At 45.7% G+C, this 22,778-nt stretch overlaps 3 protein-coding genes across 4 annotated transcripts in view; 1 reads left to right on the top strand and 2 right to left on the bottom strand.

Annotated features, from left to right (window-relative positions):
- Nucleotides 1-1,027, top strand: part of Rnf212b (ring finger protein 212B) — a 29,664-nt gene extending 28,637 nt beyond the window's left edge. Inside the window, exon 14 of the mRNA XM_042686459.1 lies at nt 82-1,027. Coding sequence (XP_042542393.1) covers nt 82-147 — 66 coding nt within the window. The 3' untranslated portion in view covers nt 148-1,027. The remainder of the gene's footprint in view (nt 1-81) is intronic.
- Nucleotides 1,028-1,271: 244 nt separating this feature from the next.
- On the bottom strand, nt 1,272-10,679 carry Homez (homeobox and leucine zipper encoding). Of its 2 annotated transcripts, XM_042686457.1 has the most exons (3): nt 10,496-10,679; nt 9,949-10,217; nt 1,272-3,947 (listed from the first exon to the last, which is right to left on the bottom strand). In XM_042686457.1, the coding sequence occupies exon 3, from the start codon at nt 3,913-3,915 to the stop codon at nt 2,353-2,355; it is 1,563 nt and encodes a 520-aa protein (XP_042542391.1). In that variant the 5' UTR covers nt 3,916-3,947; nt 9,949-10,217; nt 10,496-10,679; the 3' UTR covers nt 1,272-2,352. The 2 variants fall into 2 exon arrangements, with proteins under 2 accessions (XP_042542391.1, XP_042542390.1); XM_042686456.1 differs by lacking the exon at nt 9,949-10,217.
- Nucleotides 10,680-19,010: 8,331 nt separating this feature from the next.
- On the bottom strand, nt 19,011-22,303 carry Ppp1r3e (protein phosphatase 1 regulatory subunit 3E). The gene is made up of 3 exons (XM_042686458.1): nt 21,887-22,303; nt 21,155-21,615; nt 19,011-19,151 (listed from the first exon to the last, which is right to left on the bottom strand). The coding sequence occupies exons 1-2, from the start codon at nt 22,301-22,303 to the stop codon at nt 21,193-21,195; spliced, it is 840 nt and encodes a 279-aa protein (XP_042542392.1). The 3' UTR covers nt 19,011-19,151; nt 21,155-21,192.
- Nucleotides 22,304-22,778: the final 475 nt, after the last annotated feature.

The raw sequence follows: 22,778 nt of genomic DNA, 5'->3' as shown, positions 1-22,778 counted from the left end.
ATGTAATGACCCAAAGAGGTCATTAATAGTCTTTTTTATTGTTATAAACACTCAAATCTGCCTTTCTGTTCTCTGCTACAGACGCTGTACCAACAAAGGCAAGTGGGATTAGCCAGGGAGAAAGATGTATGGACCACTCCCCGATAGACCAGCTTTCAGGTGGGATGGGTACATGCTTCTTAGAGATGGCCAATAGCCATTAGGAAACATGGCTTTGGAAAAGATGCTCCTACTCTCTTTCATGGTTTTACTCTGTACTTATTCCCTTTTGATCTTTGCCTCCTCTATTCTATCTTACCACTCAGGAATTCGGTCAAGTCTTATGTAAGAATACAGGAAGATGTTTATCCCCCAAAATATGTAGCTCCTTTCATTTCTTACAATTTGAAACTAAAGTTGTAAAAATAATTCTCTGTATCATGCTTGGAGTTGGGAGATTGACTAACATTCTCATCAGCTATTCATTTCTGGATTTTCATTTTTTAGCTTTGAATTATTATCCCATTACCAATGTTAACAAGGAACACTCGTTTCCTTTTCCTAATTTAGTATACTCTATTTGTCTATTGTTTCCTCTATGCTTAGTTAGTATTAAATATGTTGATTTTCCTTTGTCAAAACAATAGTTGGAGAAACAGGTTCTCAGCATACTGAAGTGTATAAATAATAAAGATGTCCTTTATGAATGTTGCAACTTGATTGTTATTAGAAGCTCTACAACTATGGGATGTAAAAGTGGAGTTACTCCCAAGCTTGTTGGGTCTGTCATTGCTGAAATCTCAGAAATTTTAATCATATCAGCTACTGAAAACAATGTGATCACAGATATTAATCTATTGTCTTTTACTTTACTTCAATAAGCCCTGCCCTTCTGAATAATAATCAAAATATTTTAAAACCCAGAGTGTGACACAAGGTAGCCAAATACTCCTTTACTAAACCACACCTAGCCCCTAAATCAGAAATGTTAATGGAGTTGGATCCATCAATTTCTAGACAATAAGAGTGGCAAACTGAGCTGGGTGCCAGTAGCTCACACCTATAATCCTAGCTACTTAGGAGGCTGAGACCTGAGGATCACTGTTCAAAGCCAGCCAGGGCAGGAAAGTCTCTGGGACTCTTATCTCCAATAAACCACTCAGAAAACTGGAAGTGGTGCTGTCTCGCAAGTGGTAGAGAGCTAGCCTTGAGCTGAAGAGCTGAGGGACAGCACCCAGGCCCAGAGTTCAGGCCCCACAACTGACCAAATAAAAGAGTGGAGAAAAAAGAAACAACTTTAATTTTGGCCTTTATTATAGTCTAGCAATTGGGGGCTTCCACCCTTACTTTAGATGACTAAACCATTGGTCTATTTGCTTTATATATGATCCAACTGATGAAAACCAATCTAAAATATCAATAATCCAATTAAAGATTATAGTCCCTCTGTCTACAAGATAAAACCAATATAGAAGGAAGAGTTTTCTGGACACAAATTCAATCAGTAGCAAAATAGGAAAATTCAATCTCTGTCAAGCAGGACAGAGGTAATGTCAGGTTTGTAAAACCAAACCTAGAACTATCTCTACCACCTTTCCACCAGGAGAAAGCATTCCACTCTGTAACATAATTCTACTTTTAAAGTACACCTCTTTTAATTCCCACCTCCAATAAATATCCAACCTAAATATTCACCACCCCAGTTATTAACACAAACTATGTGGGAAGATTTACCCTGAGACAAAAGGGATTTCGTAGAGATAAAAAGGTAGAAGGCAAAGTGGTCCTAGAATTAGAAATGAGGACACTGTGCTACTGGTGTGATTCAGTGATGAAGCAGGCAAAACAATGTCATACTGGCAACAAGACCAGGATGTACTGAGACTCTTAGCTGCATGATGTACGGACTTGTGCTCAGAAAAGAAGGGGTACAAGGTAGCCTTATATTCTAATGAAAATGGTAAGACTGTGGATGCATTAGAGTCATCAGTTGAGTTAGAGTATTTTTCTCCTCCTTCTCGGGCCTTCTGGAGATGTGTGAACGTCTGGCCCCTGTTACACTAATTGAAAAGAATTGCAAATAGGAGGAGAGCTAAAGCTATTTACTGGCCTGTCATTTGCACAGATCCTCAGCCCACTCTACCTGGAGGCTAGAGACTAGATTTCTGCTGATCCAATACATTATTTTGTGTCCTATGATCTTTCCCAGGCCATCCTCTCAACCTAGCCATGCCCCTATAGCCCACCCTGAACACTAAGTTTTTTAGTTCTTTGTTACAAGGCAATTATAAAAATGTGGTTTCTTTGTTTAAGCAGTTACTAAATTGGTTCATCTTTTAGTAACAGATTCCTTTTTCCCTAGCCGCCCCCACCTCAGTCCTGTATAATCACATCATCATCATCATCATCACCATCTTCTTCCTCCTCCTCTTCTTCCTCATCCTCTTCTGGCAGTTCCTCCTCTTCTTCCTCTTCTTCTTCATCTAGACAAACTACCACCTCAGCTGGCTCAGGTAACCGAGAATCAAACCAGTCCAGTACTTGCTGAGTGCTAAGCCTAGATGCCTGGCTTAATTTAATAATGTCAGCTTCCTGGAGCTGTTGGTGAGCTTCCCAGTACTTCTCCAAGGGTCGTATATCAGGGGGGGGTGGAGGGGTTGGCAGAGGTGGTGTTTCAGCCCATTCTTTCAAGGAGCGGGTTGAAGGTGGTGTAGGAATCATTGGGTCTTGGAAACTAGGGGCGCCAGGTACTACATTATCCCGAAACCATTTTAATTGTCCGTGCTTTAAGGCATAGCGTGTATCACCAAACCACTGAATGATTTCAGGTCGAGGTAAACCAGTGATTTGTTCCAATTTATGGTAATCTTCCCGCCGTGCCCATTGGCACTGTAGAAAGAAGGACTTGAGGATAGCCAGCTGTTCTTTGGTTTTGCGCTTAGTCTTTCGCTGGCGTTGCATATCTGGGGAAAGGTATTCTGTGATGCCACCCCTACCTGCAGCTGAATTAGGCCTTAGCCCATGGGACCAGGCTGGCTCCAGATGTGAGGGTTGTCCCTGTTCACTGAGTGAGAGTGACTGCGAGATACAGCCCAGTGGCTGGAGGGACTTAGAGGTGGCAGTAGCTCCATTAGCCAGTACCTGGAAAGAGGAAGAAGAGGTAGAGGAAGAAGGAGTCACACTAGATGTTGACTCCTCCTTACAACTACTAGCAAGTATTGAGATTGGTTTGGGCTTAATTTGAGCATGTGGCTGGTGGACAGTTGTGGAGTTGTTCCAGGAAGCAGAACCTATGCCAGCTGACTGCTCAGGAGCCCTACATGCCTGCTCCTTGGAGAGGCCACAGCTCTGGAGATCCTGCAAAATATCTGATTGGTGGAGGAATGCTCCACTGCCAGGTGTCATCAGGGGCTCCTTTGCTTTCTGATGACTCAATGGCAGAGGTAGGATCTGAGAGGACTCTTCAGGCTCAACCTTCAATCCCTTCATCTGGGTAGGCTCACTAAGCGTCAGAGGACCTATTCCAAGACCAAGTTGTTCAGTTGGCATTGGAGATGCCTCCTCTGGGGGTCGCCCTGCATGATGAGTAAAAGCGAGAAGGGATTTGAAATGGAGTTGGTCCCTATGGTAGACCACTCGGGCTCGTGTCTCTTCTATTTCTTCAGATGACCAGCTAATGCCACATCGGAGGCGCTGGGCCATGAACCAAGTCTTGACTTTCTCCATCTGCAGCCCATAACGTAGACAGAGAAGGGCAATGTCTGCTAGGCTGGGATAGGGAAAGTAGCTGAAGGTCTGAAGCAGGTGTTCATTGCTGTCCAGCTCACTGGTCTGAGCTGCTTGGGTCCACACAAGCTGGATCTCCTCAGAGATTGGAGGTAGGCAGATGAGCCCTGCTGTTGGGCTAAGTCTGCTGGCCTCTTTATTAGGAGGCATGCTGTATTCTGATTTGTACCCTTCACAGATAGCTGTAATAAGAAGAGAAACAGCTCAATCATTGAGGCTCCACTTGGCGTATCACTCAATTTCTCTCTCTCTCTCTCTCTCTCATGGGATTTGAACTCAAGGCCTCACAGTTGCTATGCAGGCACCTTACCATTTGAGCCATTCCCAGCCCTATATTACTCAATTTGTACAAAACTTATGTTGGACATTGAACTACTATCTTTATATCATGTTGTATTGTTTTAAAGTGCCTCAACAATTTCTCATCAGAGGCTGTTAGAATTCCTGGGTTACTTTATGAAAAGATTAAAGCCCATAGAAGCCAAGATAAAAATGATCTCAAGTTACATGAATAGTGCATGTTTCACTAAGACAAAACTGGTTTTTTGAAGGTAAGAAGAAAAGGTTATCTTTATACACAGTCTTCAGCTTTCCAATTCAAACTTACTTCTGGAGCTGAGCCCAACTCTCACTTTCAAAGTTCATGGAACAGGAGTCACTAAATGAAGACTCAACTACAAAAACAAAAGTAACAGTAATCTATTGCTTTTTGGCTCCTAACAATTTACTATTACCTCTAGAATGTGGAGACAGAAAAGTAACCAACAACTCACTACCTAGAAAGTCAGACAGCACTGTTCTCTGCCCAGCCCTTTTTCACTCTTTCCCTTTTTGGTGGTACAGTTGGGAGGAGGGGAATGATACTACCTTCAAGTCTAAACTCAAATCAGACAGCTTATTCATTTTTCATCTCTTAGGAGAAGAGATAAGAGGGTAGAGATAGGGGACAAACGGGGCTCACTCCCCATGGGTTTAGGCCTGTGAAGAGGGGAATGTTTCTTCCCCCTTAGCTCTGAACAAAGGTTATCCCCTCCCCCAAACCTTTGGAAAGCTCATCCTCCCCTACTTTCACTTTCACAACATATATATATATATATATATATATATATATATATATATATATATATACACACACACACACACACACACCACTAAGCCCCTTTCACACTGGGCAAGAGACTTCTTGCTCTTATCAGTCTAGCCCAGCTTTCTCCTCAAAACCAGGTGGACAGATTCATTATGAATTACAACCCACTCCTGCAAGCTGTCCAGCAGCAGCATGGCTCCCAGGGTGATGGGTGTGGGGATTGCAGAGATAGCCCCAGTCTTCATTCCTGAAATACTTGCTCAGATTATTTCCCAGAATATTCTGTTAATTTTAATTCAGTTCTCTATGAAGGCTTTAGAGATCCTTTAAAACACAAGTCACTTTGTATGCTTTGGGAAATTGCATTGGTATTTATAAATATTACCTCTGACAGGATTCCTATGCAAATGCTATAGATGAACAGAGAAAATAAATTATCAAGTCCATGAAGTCAGTGTCATGTAATATCAGGGATTTCACTTTTTATGGTGCTGGGGATGGAACAAAGGGCACCATGCATACCAGACAAGTATCTACCATTCAAGGACACGCCCAGCCCTAGGGATTTTTTGTAATTTTAAGAATTACTAAGTATTTTAGTGCTTGCTACAATCAATATTTAGTGCTTGCTTTTAACAATTGAATCTTGGGCTGGGAATGTGGCTTAGTGGTATAAGTGTTTGCCCTGGGTTCGATTCCTCAGTACCATATTAACAGAAAAAGCCAGAATTGGCACTGCGGCTCAAATGGTAGTGTACTAGCCTCAAGCAAAAGGAGCTCATGGACAATGCCCAAGCCCTGAGTTCAAGCCCCAGGACTAGCAAAAAATTAAAAAATTGAAAAGAAATTGAATCTTAACAAGTAGAATGCAATACAGATCTAAATTCAGTAAGCTTGAAGGATATCTTAGGTGGGTAAATGGAGGCAACATGGGTAGATTGTTTTTTGAGGGGGTGGTTTTCTTTTTTGAGGGGTGGTAGTTGATGCTGGGGATTAAACCCAAGCCTCATGTAGGCTAAGCATCATACAATCTTTTTGTTGTTGTTGTTGTTGGTCTTGGGGCTTGAACTCTGGGCCTGGGCGCTGTTCCTCAGCTCTTCAGCTCAAGGCGAGTGCTCTACCACTTGAGCTACAGCGCCACTTCCGGTTTTCTGGTGGTTTATTGGAGATAGGAGTCTCACGGTCTCTCCTGCCCGGGCTGGCTTTGAACCGCGATTCTCAGATCTCAGCCTCCTGAGTAGCTAGGATTACAGACGTGAGCCACCAGCGCCCGGCTAGCATCATACAATCTTAACTCTCCCTCCACCCTACCCATAGATTTTATTTTTCTTTTTGGTTGGAACTCAGGGCCTTGTACTTGGTAAGTAGGTGTTCTGCTACTTGACTCACACCTCCACTCTTTTCTGGTTTTGTTATTTTTTGTATACCCCAAAATATAGCTAGGATGACAATATGTATCATTATGCCCAGTTTGTTTTATTGAGCTAGGTTTCTGAATGGGCTAGATCTTGAGACCTTCCCAATCTGTCTCAAGTAGCTGAATTATCAAGTATAATCCACTTTGCCTGGCTTTTTTTCCCCCCAATTTATTTTACAGTGCTGGGAACAGGGACTTAAACATGCTAGACAAGTGCTCTACAACAGAACTATATCCCAAGTCCCTATGCTTTTATATTTTCTGTATTTTGGGGTATACAATTGTATACAATTTCAGAATAAATTTTGCTGCTTTAAAAAAAAGTGGGGCTGGGAAGGTGGCTCAGTGGTAGAGCGCTTGGCTTGTAATGCATGAGGCCCTGGGTTCGATTCCTCAGCACCACATAAGAAAAAAGCCGGAAGTGGCGCTGTGGCTCAAGTGGTAGAGCGCTAGCCTTGAGCTGAAGAGCTGAGGGACAGCGCCCAGGCCCAGAGTTCAGGCCCCACGACCGGACCCAAAAAAAAAAAAAGTATGCTGTGGGTATAGTAACACACACCTGTAATCTCAGCATTCTGGAGGCTGAGGTAGGAGGATCTCAGCCAACCTAGGCTGCTTATCCTGTTCAAGACAAGCCTGATCTACAAAAGAGACATTGTCTCAAAAAAAAAAAAAAAACATGAAAATCATAGTTGGGAGAACTACTTCCATAATTTAGGTCCTTTTTACTTGTCACATGAATTGCCTATATGATAGTTCTACCTTTCTCCTCCCAGATTCATCCCTACATTGCTTCACGGCCTGTGGTTATACCACAATTTAGAAAATAAATGCAAGCTGGAGGAAACTTCTGTTTGCTATCTACTTAACCTCTGTTGTATCCTTTCCCATAAGGACATATAATTGCCTTTAGATATGAGGAAAATGTAGCATAAAAAATAAAGTAAGCCGGGCTCCAGTGGCTAACACCTGTAATACTAGCTACTCAGCAGGCTAATATCTAACAGCTAGAAATCAGTCTGGACAGGAAAGTCTGTGAGACTTTTTTTTTTTTGGTCAGTTGTAGGGTTTGAACTCCGTGCCTGGGCACTGTCCCTGAGCCCTTCAGCTCGAGGCAAGCGCTCTACCACTTGAGTCACAGCGCCACTTCTGGTTTTCTTGTGGTTAATTAGAGATAAAAGTCTCATGGACTTTCCTGCCCAGGCTGACTTTGAACCATGATCCTCAGATCTCAGCCTCTTGAGTAGCTAGAATTATAGGCATGAGCCTCCAGCACCTGGTTCAATTATCTCCAATTAACTACTAGAAAACCTAGAAGTAAAGCTATGGCTCAAAGTGGTAGAACACTATCCTTGAGCAAAAGAGCTCAGAGACAACACCTAGGCCATAGTTCAATTCCCAACTAACCAAAAAAAGAAAAGAATAAAGCAGCCAAGCACTGGTGGCTCACATCTTTTACTCAGGTCCTCCAGGACCAGCACTAAATAAATAAACAAAACAAACAAGCCAAGCGCTGGTGGCTCACGCCTTCAATACTATCTACTCAGGAGGCTGAGAGCTGTGGATCTCTTACACAGGCTGAAATCAGCCTGGGTAATAAAATCTGTGAGACTTTTTTTTTTTTTGCCAGTCCTGGGGTTTGAACTCAGGACCCAGCACTATCACTGTTCTGTTTTTGCTCAAAGCTAGCACTTTACTACTTGAGCCACAGTGCCACTTTCAGCTTTTGCTGTTTATGTGGTACTGAGGAATCAAACCCAAGGTTTCATGCATGCGAGGCAAGCACTCTACCAGTAAGCCACATTCTTAGCCCTGTGAGACTCTTATCTCCAGTTAATCACCAGAAACCAGAAGTGATGCTGTGGCTCAAGTGGTAGAATGCCAGCCTTGAGCAAAAGCAATTTAGGGATAGTGCCCAGGCCCTAAATTCAAGCACCAAGACTGGCAAAAGGAAAAAAAAAGAACATTTACACTGCCAGGCACTGGTGGCTCATGCCTCTAATCCTGGCTACACAAGAGACTGAGCTCTGAGGATCACAGTTCAAAGCCAGTCTGGGAAGGATAGAGACTCTTATCTCCAATAAATTACTCAGAAAAAGCCAGAAGTGGCATTGTGGCTCAAGTGATAGAGACCTAGCTCAGGGACAGAACCCAGAGCCTGAGCTCAAGCAACAAAACCAGAAAAGAAAAAAACAAAAAAACAAAAAACATTTACAGCCGTAGGTGCTTCGCTGATATCAAAAAGTTTAAGAACCTCTGCCTTTTCTATTCCCAACTTAATAAAATCAGTGATGGTAATTGCTTATGGATAAAAAAGCTTGGTGTAATTGAATGGGAAGACAAAGGAAGGGACAAATTACTAGAAGTATCAAAGAAAATGGAAAGGGTGATCCACTGGGCAGGAACCTGGCTCTCCTGACCCATTGGATTCTATGACCAACAACGCAGTGTAGTGGTACTCTCCAGTGCACCCAAATCGTTGGACTCACTCAGTTTATCTGTGGGAGTGGAACTGTTTGTGTGATTTTAAAACTACCTATGCCGGGCTGGGAAGGTGGCTCAGTGGTAGAGCGCTTGCCTTGCATGCATGCGGCCCTCAGCACCACATAAGCAGAAAAAAAAAAGCTGGAAGTGGCGCTGTAGCTCAAGTGGTAGAGTGCTAGCCTTGAGCTGAAGAGCTGAGGGATAGCACCCAGGCTTAGAGTTCAGGCCCCACAACAGGACCGACCCCTCCCAAAAAAAACTACCTATGCCCATGTTTTTTTCCTGTATGTATATAATAATGTTAAATATCACATAAGCCTATAAAAATACTTCATTAAAAACTGTTCCTGAGGTTGGAGGTGTGGCTCAGCTGGTAGAGTGCTAGCCAGTAAGTGAAAGTGTCAGGTATTGAATTCAAGTCCCATGTCTTACACACACACACACACACACACACACACACACACACACACACACACACACACACACACACACACACACACACACACACACCAATCAAAACTGTTCCTATGAAAACTAAGTCGAATTGGGAAACTGAAGACCCTACCACAAAAAACAAAAATATAAAAAAATAAAATAAAATACTCTGCAGAGACATAAAGAGTAATATACATGTAAAAACTGGTAAGTTAGCAGTGAGCAAGTCAACTGTAAATCTGGTGATAAGCCTTGAAAATCTCAAAAGTGTTGCACTTATATTCCTTCCAGGGAAGTATCCAATCTCACTTCACTTTCTAGAAACAAAAACTGGCAATTATAGATGAAAAGTGTCTGAGAGGCTCTCATCTATGGTGATACACTGGAATGACCTGGAAAAGTTAAAAGACCACCCTCCTCCCAATTGTGATTTAATTAGCCTGGATGTGGGCCCAAGCATCCCTAATTTGATAAAGTTCTCAGGGTGCAGCAAGGAGACTCCCTTGTGTAGTAAAAACTAGAAAGACAATTGGGAACTCCATTCAAGAGAGTTATAAAGTCTCAGCACTAAAAGATTGGTGAAGTAAATGTACTTTTAATTATTGTACTTAAGATATGTATGCATTATCTTTAAAATTCCTAACTTTGTCTTTTTCAATTGATGTTATAATTACTACCTAACATAATAATATAAAAGAGCTTCAATTATATGGCAAGGAGGCTTATAGAACACAAAAAAACATCTGATCCAGGCCCACATTACCAAACAGGTCTCAGCTTGAGTCTTCTTTCAGTTTAGAAGTCTCGAGTTAAGACGCAACAACCGGGAACTGCTGAGGACTTGGGCTCCTGGTTTCCAGGTTGGTTTTCTGTCTGTGGCTGGGCACGAGTCAGGGGCAGTCTCTCCTAAACCTCTCAGTCCGGTTCTGTGTGTTGAGGTTGCCTGGGGGTCGTCATGGGGATGGGGGAGCGGCCTGGGAAGGAACTGTTTCTCCTAGCCTCCATTTCACAGGCAGTCTACATTGCTCGGAACTGGGTCAGAGAACAAAAAGTTGTTGGCACTCACAGGGTGAGCCTCAGGAGGCAGGCGAATCTCAATCCTCCCCCTGGCCAAGGGCACCCCAACCCAGACTCCCTCACACCCCCTCGCCCTCCCCAGAAACAAGTAACCAAAAAGTCCGGAGGAAAAAAAGGAGAATCGGACGACTTCGAACCTAATATTTTCCTCCTCCCGGCCAGGGATGAGACTCTGGAGGTCGGAGGTCGAGCACCGGCTGGGAGGGGAAGTTCAGGGGCTGGGGGTCACTCACCACGGTCCGGCCCGGGCAGCGGCTCCCAGCCTCGCACCATGAGCCGAGGGGGCAGGGGGAGCGGGGAGGGGAAGAGGGCAGAGGGCCTCCGGGTGGGAGTGGAGTTATAAATCGGTGCGGCCTGCTCCAAGCCCACCCGCGCGGAGGGTCGGGACCAGGACAGTCCACCCCCCGCCCCCGAGAGCCTGGGGGTCCAGCCCTCCCAGCTCCTGCGAGTTGGAGGCGGGGCTGATGGGTGGGTGGGTGCCCAGGGGGCGGTGCCAAGGTGGCCTGAGTTCTGATTGGCGGGTTCCAGCAGGCGGGCACCAACGCCACGCACTGGACCGGTCATTGGCTGCGTAGGGTCTCGGCTGAAGACTGCAATTGGTTGCCCGGTTCACGGCTGGGGTCAGCCAAGAAGGTGTCCCCTGGGACTGGGTACTTTAAGTGGTACCTCGCCTACTCGACCTATCAGCACAGGACCTTCTAAGTACTTTGGGTATCATTCTCCCTTAAATTCTCTCTACCTGTCTGGACTGGGAATAACTACATTTACTGCTTTAGGAAGTCTTCTGGGAGTCCTTTTTAATATTTCCTCCTGACTTACACAGGAGCCCTGTCCTCCCCAGCCCATGCCTAGCCGCCGCCAGCAGCGTCAGCTGTAGAAAGCGGTATAATCAAAAAGACTGAAACAAAACCCAAAAAAATCTCAAGCCACTGAGAATTTGTGCTTGAGATGGATCAGATATCTTGCACCCAGAAATCTTTCTGGGGGATCTTAGGAACCAGTCATCTCATGGGTCAATCTGATACCAGAAAGGTGTTCCTGAAGATGAAATGTTGGAGTCACCATTTTGGGACCTACCAGACCCCTCTGGCTCCTCCCGGTGCCCTGGTAAAAAGGGTTCGGAGTTCTGTTTCCTATTTGGGGAGTTTGGTTTTCCCTGTCAAGTAAAGGGTCACAATAAAATGCTTTTGAGGAAAGCATTACCCCACACTGTATGAAGTTCTGGGCCAGATTTAGCCTATTTAGGATTCTCCATCTTCGTAATAAAAATTGGGAACACTTTTTTCTTCAGTGACATCTCCCAGGTCCTCTTTAAAAAGCCTTGTGTGCCCAGGCTCAGAGTTCAAGCTCCAGAACTGGCACAAAGCTTCAAAGCTGTCTATTTTCTCTTAATAGTCTGTCTCGCTAATTTTCATTACATTTGGTAACAATTGCAGCTCTTAAGAGCTTTCTTTCAAAGTAATACATAGCAAAAAAAAAAAAAAAATCAGGCTGAGCACCAGCAGCTCATGCCTGAATCCTAAACTACTCTAAGATCTGAGATCTAGTTGAGGATTCTAGCTGAGATCTGAGGATCTTGAATTGACGCCAGCTTGGGCAGTGAAGTTCATGATACTTCACTACCAAAAAGCCAAAGTAGAGCTGTGGTTTAAGTGGTATAGTGCTAGCCTTGAGCAAAAGAAACTCAGGGATGGTGCTCAAGTCCTGAGTTCAAGCCCTACAAAAAAAAAATTTAAAGCCGGGAGCTGGTGGCTCACACCTATAATCCTAGGTACTCAGGAGGCTGAGATCTGAGGATCGCAGTTCAAAGCCAGCCCGGGCAGGAAAGTCTATGAGACTCTTCTCTCCAATAAACCACTAGAAAACTGAAAGTGGCGCTGTGGCTCAAGTGGTAGAGCGCTTGCCTTGTGCTGAAGAGCGCAGGGACAGCACCCAAGCCGAGTTCAAGCCCCACACTGACCAAAAAAAAAAAAAAAAAAATAGGGAGCTGGGAATGCTTGCCTAGCATGCATGAAGCCCTGGGTTTCATAAACAGAAAAAGCCAGAAGTAGTACTGTGGCTCAAGTGGTAGAGTACAAGCCTTGAGCAAAAAGAAGCTCAGGTGTAGTGCCCAGGTCCTGAGTTTAAGCCCCATGACTGGAAAAAAAAATAATAATGAGGGTAATTAAATTACATACTAATTAGAAATCAGTGATGATTCTTCAAGGTGTGAGCTAGGACTGTTGATATCTATTAAGACATTCTCCTAAATCATGATAATACAATGCTCTACTGATTTGTATGTAATGATGGAAGGAAAAAGTAGAACATTTTATCTAGTGATAGCCTTCAATTACCAAGAAAGAGATTGCTCCCTCATGACCCAAACAGTTTGTTAGACTGGATTAACTAGAAAGTGTTCATGTTCAGCTAGAAAGCCAGGATGGAACTTTATAGGAGAACTAATTACCTAACCCTGGAAGTATTGGTGAGTCACTCTAGCTGTCCTCTGATCATGAAATTGGAACTAATAAAAGGTGGAAAACTTGGTCACCTTTCTATTTCAAGACACTCCTGAGTCGGAGACTGGGAGGAAAGGAGATAATCCATGAAAGGAAGAACCTCCCTTGACCCAATTCTAGAGTGAATTCTAAGATGAAGCCTCTTCAAGTTTCACCCTCTAGGTTTAGAAGATGGAGTGCAGTGAGGTAGGAACTGGATTAAGAGGAAGAAGTCTAAGTAGACAATATGAGAGAAGGGAGGGACCCACTTTTAGCAGGACAATATTCAGCCCCTCTTTCAGGAACTTGTGCTGAAGAATAGGGACTTACTATATTCAATATACAGATGTTAATGGCTCCACCTTTGGTAAAAATGTTCTCTCCTTTTGCAAGGCTCAGTGATTAGCAAGGATGATTGATACCTTTACCCCATCTATATCTAAGGATTCCAAAGTTTCAAGGTGCTTCCTGTAAGGCAGTGAGAGAGACCTAGCCACATGACAGACAATGTACATGAGGTTTTGTAAAATTTGCAAAAATTTACTTGAACTGAAAATGTAGTTAAGATTGGTATCTTGCCAGGCACCAGTGGCTCGTATTTCCTAGCTAGTCAGGAGGCTGAGATCTGAGGATTACAGTTCAAAGCCAGCCCCAGCAGAAAAAACAAACAAAAAAACAAAACCTCCTTGAAATTCCTATCTCCAATTAACTATTCCCCCCCACACACACACACACAAAACCCACAGAAGGGCTGGGAAGGTGGCTCAGTGGTAGAGCGCTTGCCTTGCATGCATGAGGCCCTGAGTTCGATTCCTCAGCACCACATAAGCAGGAAAAAAAAAAGCTGGAAGTGGCACTGTGGCTCAAGTGGTAGAGCGCTAGCCTTGAGCTGAAGAGCTGAGGGATAGGCCCAGAGTTCAGCCGGACCCAAAAAAAAAAAAAAAACACACAGAAGTGGAGCTGTGGCTCAAAGTGCTACAGTGCTAGCCTTAAGCAAAAGAGTTCAGAGACAGTGCCCAGACCCTGAATTCAAGCCCCACAACTAACACAAAAAAAAAAGAAAAAAGATTGGTGTCTCTTCCCTTTTGATTTCCCCTTCATCAGTTAGCAATATAGAAACCCCAGATATGCCAGATATTTTGGAAATGGCTAAGTAGGAAATATGTTTAGTTTGGGAGCTAGGTGCCAGCGGCTCACACCTCAGGAGGATGAGATCTGAGGACTGTGGTTCGAAGTCAGCCTGGGCAGGAAAGTCTGTGAGACTCTTATCTCCAATAAACTACCAAAAACGGCCAGAAATGAAGCTGTGGTTCAAGGGGTAGGACACTAACCTTGAGCAAAAGCAGCTCAGGGACAGTGCTCAGGCCCTGACTTCAAGCCCCTGCATTGGCACAAACAAAAAGCCATTTAGTTTGAGTAGGTATACTTATGTGTAGTTAGTAGTTACTTCTGTGAATACATTGTTTCCATGTAGATATAATATTATGGGCTGAACTGTGCCAGCCCCCCATGTTAAAACTACTCCCTAGCTCCTCAGAGTGAAGCTATATGATGTTAAGTTTCTTTTTTTTCTTTCTTTTTTTGCTGGTCCTGGGGCTTAAACTCAGAGCCTGGATGCTGTTCCTGAGCCTCTTTGTGCTCAAGGATACTACTGGAGCCACTTGAGCCACAGCACCACTTCTGTTTTTTTTTTCCAGTTTATTGGAGATACTTTTCTGCCTGGGCTGGCTTCAAACTGCAATCCTCCGATCTCAGCCTCCTGAGTAGCTGGGATTACAGGAATGACCCATTAGTGCCTGACTTCTTATCCTTTAAATACTACGTAATCATATCAAAGAGCATGAAATATACTGAAGAAAACCTATTTGCCACATAATCTTTCATCATCTTTTTTTTTTTTTTTTTTTGGTCGGTTGTGGGGCTTGAACTCTGGGTCTGGGCACTATCCCTCAGCTCTTCAGCTCAAGGCTAGCGCTCTACCACTTGAGCCACAGCGCCACTTCGGCTTTTTCTGTTTATGTAGTGCTGAGGACCCAGGACTTCATGCATGCAAAGCAAGCACTCTACTACTGAGCCACCTTCCCAGCCCCTTTCATCATCTTTGTAAAAACCAATTTGTTTGGTATCTTTCCTCATGTTGTCCCCAAGTTTGGTTTGTAATTTTGAATTTATCTTTTTTTCTTCCAAGTTGTAGACTTTTAGCACTCAGAAACATGGATCTACCCCTGGGACTAACAAAATGGATAAAAGAATCCTGCTCCAGCATCTGTCTCATCTTCTAAGAAACACCAGAGCTAGGAAGAGCTAAAGAGCCAAAAAGAACTGCAAGTCCTAGGAATCGATGGATCTGAGAAAGCAAAAGCTACGCTGAAGGTGTGTGTGTGGGGGGAGATGACGTAGTTGGGGAGATCGGGAGATGGGAGGGAAGGGATGGTAGGGGAAAAACAAAGGAGGAGGCAACAATGCTTGATAAGAAATGTACTCATTCCCTTGCTTGTGTTCATGTGATGGTAACCCCTCTGTACAGTATTTTCACAATAAAAACTTATTAAAAAAAAAAAAAAGCTACACTGAATGTGTTTGTGAAAGAATTTTTTGACGAACCCATCAGGAAACTAAGAAGTCTCAAAAGAGATCAGGACCACAGAGCCCCTAGGTATTCAATAAGCCATGAGAAGCAGCCCTGGGCTTACCTCTCTGTGGGTGTCTGTTCCTCATGCTGACTCTTCCCTTCAGCATGTCTGGCTTCATTACACCATGTGTGGAAGAGTGGGTGTTCCGTTGTGATATCACAACTTGGCCCTTATGACATGATAACATATCTAAACTTGCTCCAGCTAGACATTCCATATTAGTAAGGTGGTTTTTTCCTTAGGTGGTGGGTAATGAATTCTTTCATCTTTTAGGTGATTATGAGAGTTAATCCTGTTAGATCTTTTTTTTGAAGAATTTCCTTTTGTGGTGGGTACTGGAGATTGAACCCAGGGCACTGTATATGCTAGGCAAGTACTATGTACCATTTGAGTTATGTTACCAGATAAAAGTTGATCTTTTTCAAGGACTTCTTTCCTTTAATCACTTCTATCACTCTATCCTAGGCTAGATAAAGGTCTTGTCTGTCAAATTTCTTATCCTTTGCTTCAGGGTTGCTTTTGACAAAGGGCTTTGCTTTTCCATAGTGCCTATTGAATGTAACTCAAATGGCCTCCTAAGAAACAGTCCCAACCAAAAAGGAAACAGCTTTTCCCAAGTGGCTCTCTTTAACAGCAGCTGCTGATGCCAGGGAACTAAAGAGCTAGGCCCTGGTACTTTCCTATTACCCCAAATGGTGGTAAGATCCTGTAACACATAACACACAACAGGACCCCTGAAGATCTGGCCAACCCCTAAAGACTTCCCAGCAACCAGGGATATAGTAGTCCTTGGCTGCAGACCTCCTAGAGTACTCATTTAGTGGGGCTGGAAGAAATATGGATGAGTTTTGGAAACAATACTACAGAGGAAAGGAAGTATAGACAAATTCATTTGATGTGCACAGTAGGGTTTATATAATATTGCTGTGCCAGGTCAGTCCAAACTCAGGAAGTCAGCAGGGGAGGCATAGTCTCAGTTCTCACATTAAGAGAGAGGTACACACCAAAGGCTTATGGGCAGGAACTTTTGGGAATCTCAAGAGGACCAGACAACACAATGAATATTCAAGAATATTCATTATTTTCTCCCATTCTACAAGGTGGGGTGGCACTGACAGTTTATAAGTCCAAGTACCATAGGTGTAGCATTTATCATTATAAGTGAAAGAAGACAGCTCAGCCCAGGGCAGGGCCCAGCCTTGGGACAATGGAGGAAACTGTTAACTTAATCCCACTAATGAGGAGTCTAAGCAAGGCAATTCCTTATAGAGAGCTCAGAAAAGTTTTATCCTTGGTTCCATCTCCAGTGGGAGTCTGCATTTACTCAAGAGATAATACCAGGGCTCTCAAAGAGGGCTCAAGCATAGATCATAGCAGCTGTCTGAACTAGAGACCTTTCTTGTGGAAATATTAGGGAATTTGCCTGGCCAAGGACAATGAGTAGTGGGGAAGAGAAGTAAACACTCAAAATGTCCTCTAGAGAGGGCTGGTGGAGCCAGGAGAGAATACACTGTATGGAAAGGTACGACAGAACAGATAGGGAGGGAAGACAGGGAAATAATTTTTTTTTTTTGTGGCGGGGGGGGGGGGGGGGGGGGGGGGGGGGGGGGAGTGTCCGGTCGTGGGGCCTGAACTCTGGGCCTGGGCCCTGTCCCTCACCTCTTCAGCTCAAGGCTAGCTCTCTACCACTTGAGCCACAGCGCCACTTCCGGCTTTTTTCTTTTTGCTTATGTGGTGCTGAGGAATCGAACCCAGGGCCTCATGCATGCAAGGCAAGCGCTCTACCACTGATCCACCTTCCCAGCCCATAATATTATTTTTAATAACTATAAAAATGGGCAGACTCAAATTGGAACCAGGAAACAACAAAGCAGTTAGCTCCCTCCACTTAAATGCTAAGTTACAAGACCAGAGAAAACTAATTAGGGTTAGCTATCTAAAATTGCCTTCTCCTTTCAAATGGTAAAAACTTGGCCACTCTCTGTAAATGGATAGACTGCAGGATGAGAGGCTTATCTGATGAAAGGAAGCTTAAGACTCACTTATGGTCCCTGTTTTGAGTAGGCCCAGAGATAACTCCATATTTTTGCTTACCCAGAACCATTGTCTAAGGGTTGGGGGGCTGCTAGTTGTGACCATCTGTATCCCCTTAGTTCAGAAGGAATCAAGGCAGGTAACAATAGCCATTTTGAGTCTTTTAACTCCTCTTTCCTACTGGGAAGGTTTAGAATGTTTCTGTTTCTCCCTACCTTAACCCTGATGTACTAAAATAAAACTTTGCTAAAACTTATACTTCTTAAATCTTCCCTTTTGTGAGCCATCTTGAAATCCTTTCACACATTGATCTCAAGGATCTATGGTTTCATATGGAAGCCCTCAACCTCCTTCTCACTGCCCCGGTCCTGGATTCCATCCTAGGTCAGGGAACTAAAAGTCTTACTACTTTCACGGCTTTCTGTTCACTTTCAAATAAACTTACTTGGTTTATCTTAAACATTTTCCTGCCTTTTCATTCCTTAATGGGTAAAAAAAAAAAATCAATCCATTCTTCTAGATGGTATCAATAGACTCCTAAGTTCTTTAGCAGACAGATAGGGTGGCCCCTTCTGGTCCTGGGGAGCTGGGACACTGGCACAGGCAACAACAGCAAGTTTTTGAGAAAAACAGAGGAAGACTGAGACCCTCAGTGCTTTGCCTTCTCCAAGCCAGTTCACAAGACTAGGAGGATGGAAAGGCACAGGTCTTTTCCTAGCAAGAGATGATACACAAACAATGTTTGTAATTTTATTTTTAAAGAAAAAAAATAACATCATGGTATTGCATATAGTATCTGTAGATTACCTGGGCTTAAAATCCTAGCAGTGCCATTTCCTAGCTGTGTGATCTTAAACAAATTACTAAGTTTTTCTGAGACTTTTATCTAAAACACAGACAATGATAATTGACCAATAGGTTTTGAGCATGCATGTAAAATACATTTTAGCAGACAAATGTTAAGTGTGAGCTATGATTATTGCTAATTCAACATAACAGCAACACATACACATTAGGCAAGACATTATTACACACTGAACCTTGACCCAGACTTCCTGGGCTCCCCTCAGATGACTCAACAGTGCACTGAGTGGTGGTCTCCAACACAGTTTCTCTCTTCACTTTGCTGGAACTTGAACCTGAAGGTGATCCACAAGATGCATGAAATTCTTTTTTCTTCAAAAGATAAGGATGTTGTTTAAATGGGCACCTGTTTGAGGAATGACCCAGCTATCTCTTGTCAAAGGATTGAGGCTCTGGAGAGAAGGGGCAAATATGGGCATATATGCCCACTCTCTTCTACATACTGATAGAGAAAAGGAGAAGGCAGAATATGTTGAGAAATGAATGGCAGAAAAGAGTGTGGAGAGGGGCTGGGAAGGTGGCTCAGTGGTAGAGCGCTTGCCTTGCATGTCTGAGGCCCTGGGTTCAATTCCTCAGTATCACATAAGCAAAAAGAAAAAAGCCGGAAGTGGTGCTGTGGCTCAAGTGGTAGAGCGCTAGCCTTGAGCTGAAGAGCTGAGGGCCAGCGCAGAGGCCCAGAGTTCAGGCCCCACGACCAGACCCAAGGAAAAAAAAAAAAGGTGTGGAGAGTTAGTTACCTGGGTGCTCCTTGTTCATCTGTAATAACAGGAACTGCTTCTTTTCCCTCTTCTCCCTTCAGAAGACAGTGAAGGAGTCTGAAGGAGAAAGGTGGATCAACCATGGTCTTGGAAGAAAAGGAAGTAGGGTCTTCACCTCTTCTGAAGGGAGAATGAATAACAGAGATCAACAAGGATAAAGAGAAAAAAGGAGGAAATAAAGGTAAATATCCTACATATTCAAAGAAAAAAGAGATGAGAAGGGATGGCCAAGGAAGAAAGAGAAAAGCAAAGAGGTCAGAGGATAAAAAGATAAGTATGGACTCAATAAAGAAATGACCCAGAAGTTAAAGTTAACCAGAACAACAGCGTGGAATGTGACAGCGTGGAAGAATCAGGTTTTTCCATTTAATTGACTCAGGATATGAATGAGACTGCCATCTTCTGGTGCCATTTAATTTCTAAGTTGCTCTCATTCTTGATAGGTTTTCCATTTCTTTTTTTCTTTTTTTTTTTTTTATCGGTCCTGGGGCTTGAACTCTGGGCCTGGGAGCTGTCCCTGAGCTCTTCAGCTCAAGGCAAGTACTATACCACTTGAGCCACAGGGCCACTTCTGGTTTTCTGGTGATTTATTGGAGATAAGTGTCTCACGGACTTTTCTGCCTGGGCTGGCTTTGAACCACGATCCTCAGATCTCAGCCTCCTGATTAGCTAGGATTATAGGCATGAGCCACCAGTGCCCGGTTCCATTTCTTTTATCAATATCAATAATCTTTTTTTGTGTGTGTGCTAGTACTAGGGCTTGAACTAAGGGCCTGGGCTGTCCCTTAGCTTTTTTGCTCAAGGCTAGCATTCCATCACTGAAGCTACATGTCCACTTCCAGGTTTTTGGTGGTTAATTGGAGACAGGATTCTCATGGACTTTCCTGCCTTGGCTGGCTTTGGATGGAATTCTTAGATCTCAGTTCCCTGAGTAACTATGACTCCAGGTCTAAGCCACCAGTACCCAGCTATACCAATAATCTTTTCTCATCCAGAGAGGTCTCAACATTGCTTCTTTTCATTTTGGGACTTCCAAGCATTACTTTTCTCAATGGAGATACACTTCCCAAAGCTTTCTCTGAGTACCCACTGCTGGAAGTCTGTAGAGGCAAAAGCAAAAAAGCAAGGGGTGTAGGATAAGCAATGATTTGGAAGAAGCTCTGGAATACTCTGTAGCTGAAGGCTAGAATCTTTCCTGGGCTCTAGAATGTATGTGCCCAAAATGTGGGGACCTAACCATGGGTTGAAGGTGCTGTGCAATCTTCACTGTCACATGAGGTTAGCGGATGTAGCTTCTAACCTACAGGGTGCTATGCACAGATCATAAAATGTCAAATAGTAGCCTTAAGAGATCACCCAACTCAGACCGAATTTCACAAGAAGGATACTGGCACTCAAACAGGTAATGTGTCCAAATTTATACAACTAGTCAATGACTTCCTTTTCTACTACAGCAGGAAAAAAACAATAGTGAAGACTCTTGTGCCCCTTGACAAACAGTCCATAAAGTGCTAGAGGTTAAGAAGGCACCCAGAAAGATAAGGCTGGCATTTTTTCTGGAAGCCCTGAGTATACCAATCTCTTAGGTGTCCCATTATTTAACTAAAAGAACAGGGCTACAATTGCCTTAATTCCCACCTGCCTGCCTGGAGGCGAAGAAGCTCTGACTACTGTCAGTACTTCCCGGCCAGACCATGAAGACTAGGTGAAAAGGGAATCCAGGGAGCAATGGCCAAGTCCCCAGGATTAAGCAATGCAACTGTGGATGAAAGAAAGCTAAAATGGGCAGGGATGGCGGACCCGAGGTTGCCAAGGCTAGTAGGGGCGATCTGAATGTCTTCACATATCAAAAACCTCCACAATCCATAACGCCGCTTACAAGGTACTTTCTCCCATTTCCACCTTTACCCTCTCTTCTGTTTGCTTCTAATCCCTCCAGCGCCCTTCTGCATGTCTTTTCTATGCCGTGAGTTCCCTCTTACACTCAGCCGGCTTTTTCCTCCCCAACCTCTCTGAACTTCGTGGATTTCTCCCACCCTGGTCTCCGCCGACCTTGATTTTCCCCTTTCCTCCCGCCCCCCTCGGCTTCCCCTCGCCCCCCTCCCCGCCCCCGCCCCGGGTGCCTTTGAGTTTCTCCGTAGTGGCGGGCCAGCGCCTCGTCTCAGATAAAGTGGATCCAGCCCTGGGGCTCCGGGACTCCGCCACTGCCCGGATGCTCGGGCCCACGTAGAGCATAGTCTCGGCCACCGTTGTTGTCCCAGAACTCGTGACCCGTCACACGGTAACGCAAGGCGAAGAGCAGAGAACCTCCAATGGGCGGCGCGGGCAGGCGGAAGGCGAAGCGGTCCGCGCGCGGAGGGGGCGGGGCCGGGCCGGCGTAGGCGGCGGGGGCTTCGCGCTGGCTCCGCCAGCCGTCGGCGCTCCAGCGTACGCTCACGCGCTTCTCGTAGGCCAGGTCCAGCACGCGCGCGCTCCCGGCCACGCCCAGTGGGCCCGCCTCGGCGCGTTCCAAGCAAATGCGCTGTGCCTGCAGGCGCGCGACGAAACCGGGCTCGCAGGCCGGCTCCAGGGCGGCGCGCGCCTCCTGGGTGGAAAGAGGGGCGGGGAGGAGGGAAGGGGGCGTGGTTAGAGGTGCGGGCCAATCAGAGGCCGACCCGGCTTCGGGCTGGCAGAATGGGGCCCCTTTAAAGAAGAGTGGCCTAGAGCCACTCCCAACTTGGGGATCCCCAAAAGGGAAGAGCTGTTGCCAGCTCTGTGTTGCAGCTGGATGGGTGCTCCTTGGAAATTCTACTCCCACACGCCCGCCGCGGCCAACTGGGGGAGTCCCGGGGAAGGGGCGTGCCCCCGCCGCCTACCTGGAGGCTGCGGGCGCGCGGCTGGCACGGCGCGAAGTGACGGAGGGCGTCCCTCTGGTGCTGAACCTGCACGTGGCGGGGCACCCGAGGCAGCTCTCCGGGACGGAAGCGGCGCACGGAGGCCAGCTCCAGCCCCAGCGCGTCCGCAAAGCGTACTCTCTTGCGGGTGTCAGGGCTACGGCTGCGGGGCGCACGAGCTGCACCGCCTCCGGCTGGTGCAGAGCGAGCTCGGCGACCCCGATGTGGAGCGTGAGCGCGGGATCGGGCACCGGGCCGGGTCCCGCCCTCGCCGAGCTCCTCCTCGAGCTCCTCCTCGAGGCTTGGCCGCTGGCTGCGGTAGTAGGCGCGCTCTGTCAGTGCAGCTATAAAGCTTAGGTTGCGGGGAATGTCTGTGCGGAGGGGCCGCTCGCGGGACATGTCACCCCCCGCCGCAGCTGGGCTAGCCCTCAGCGCCCTGCCGTTGCCCTCCCTCCCTCTCTCCCGCCTGTTCTGCGTCCACACAGGAACCGCCGGGCCCGCTTCTGCAGCCCCTCGCCGCGGCGTTCTCTCCTTGCTGTCACCTCCACGATCCTTCACCTCCCGTGGTGGCTCTGCCTGGTCTCCGTAACCACCTTTCCCTCCCTCTGGCTGTCAGCTCCCAGTGTCTTAGACTATCGCATCCTGCCTCCTGCGAGCTGTCTGCTCTGAGCGTGCGCTCAGCGGCGTCTACTCTCCGGTCCTGCGGGCCTCGCTGCCGCGGCCCCCGCCCACATCCCTCTGACAGGTGGCTCTCTATCCGTCTTCGCTGCTGCACCAGGGGGCGGGGACTGCAAGCTTTCGGTCCCAAGTGAGGCCACCCATTTTCCCCCTTGTGATGTGGTCAACCCTAGCACAGAAAGGGTTAAGAAGGAAG

The sequence above is a fragment of the Dipodomys spectabilis genome, unplaced genomic scaffold (genome assembly GCF_019054845.1).
Source record: "Dipodomys spectabilis isolate Male_0828 unplaced genomic scaffold, ASM1905484v1 ptg000097l, whole genome shotgun sequence".
NCBI lineage: Eukaryota > Metazoa > Chordata > Mammalia > Rodentia > Heteromyidae > Dipodomys > Dipodomys spectabilis.
Note: the sequence above shows the minus strand (reverse complement) of the source record. Positions and strands in the feature narration are given on the sequence as shown.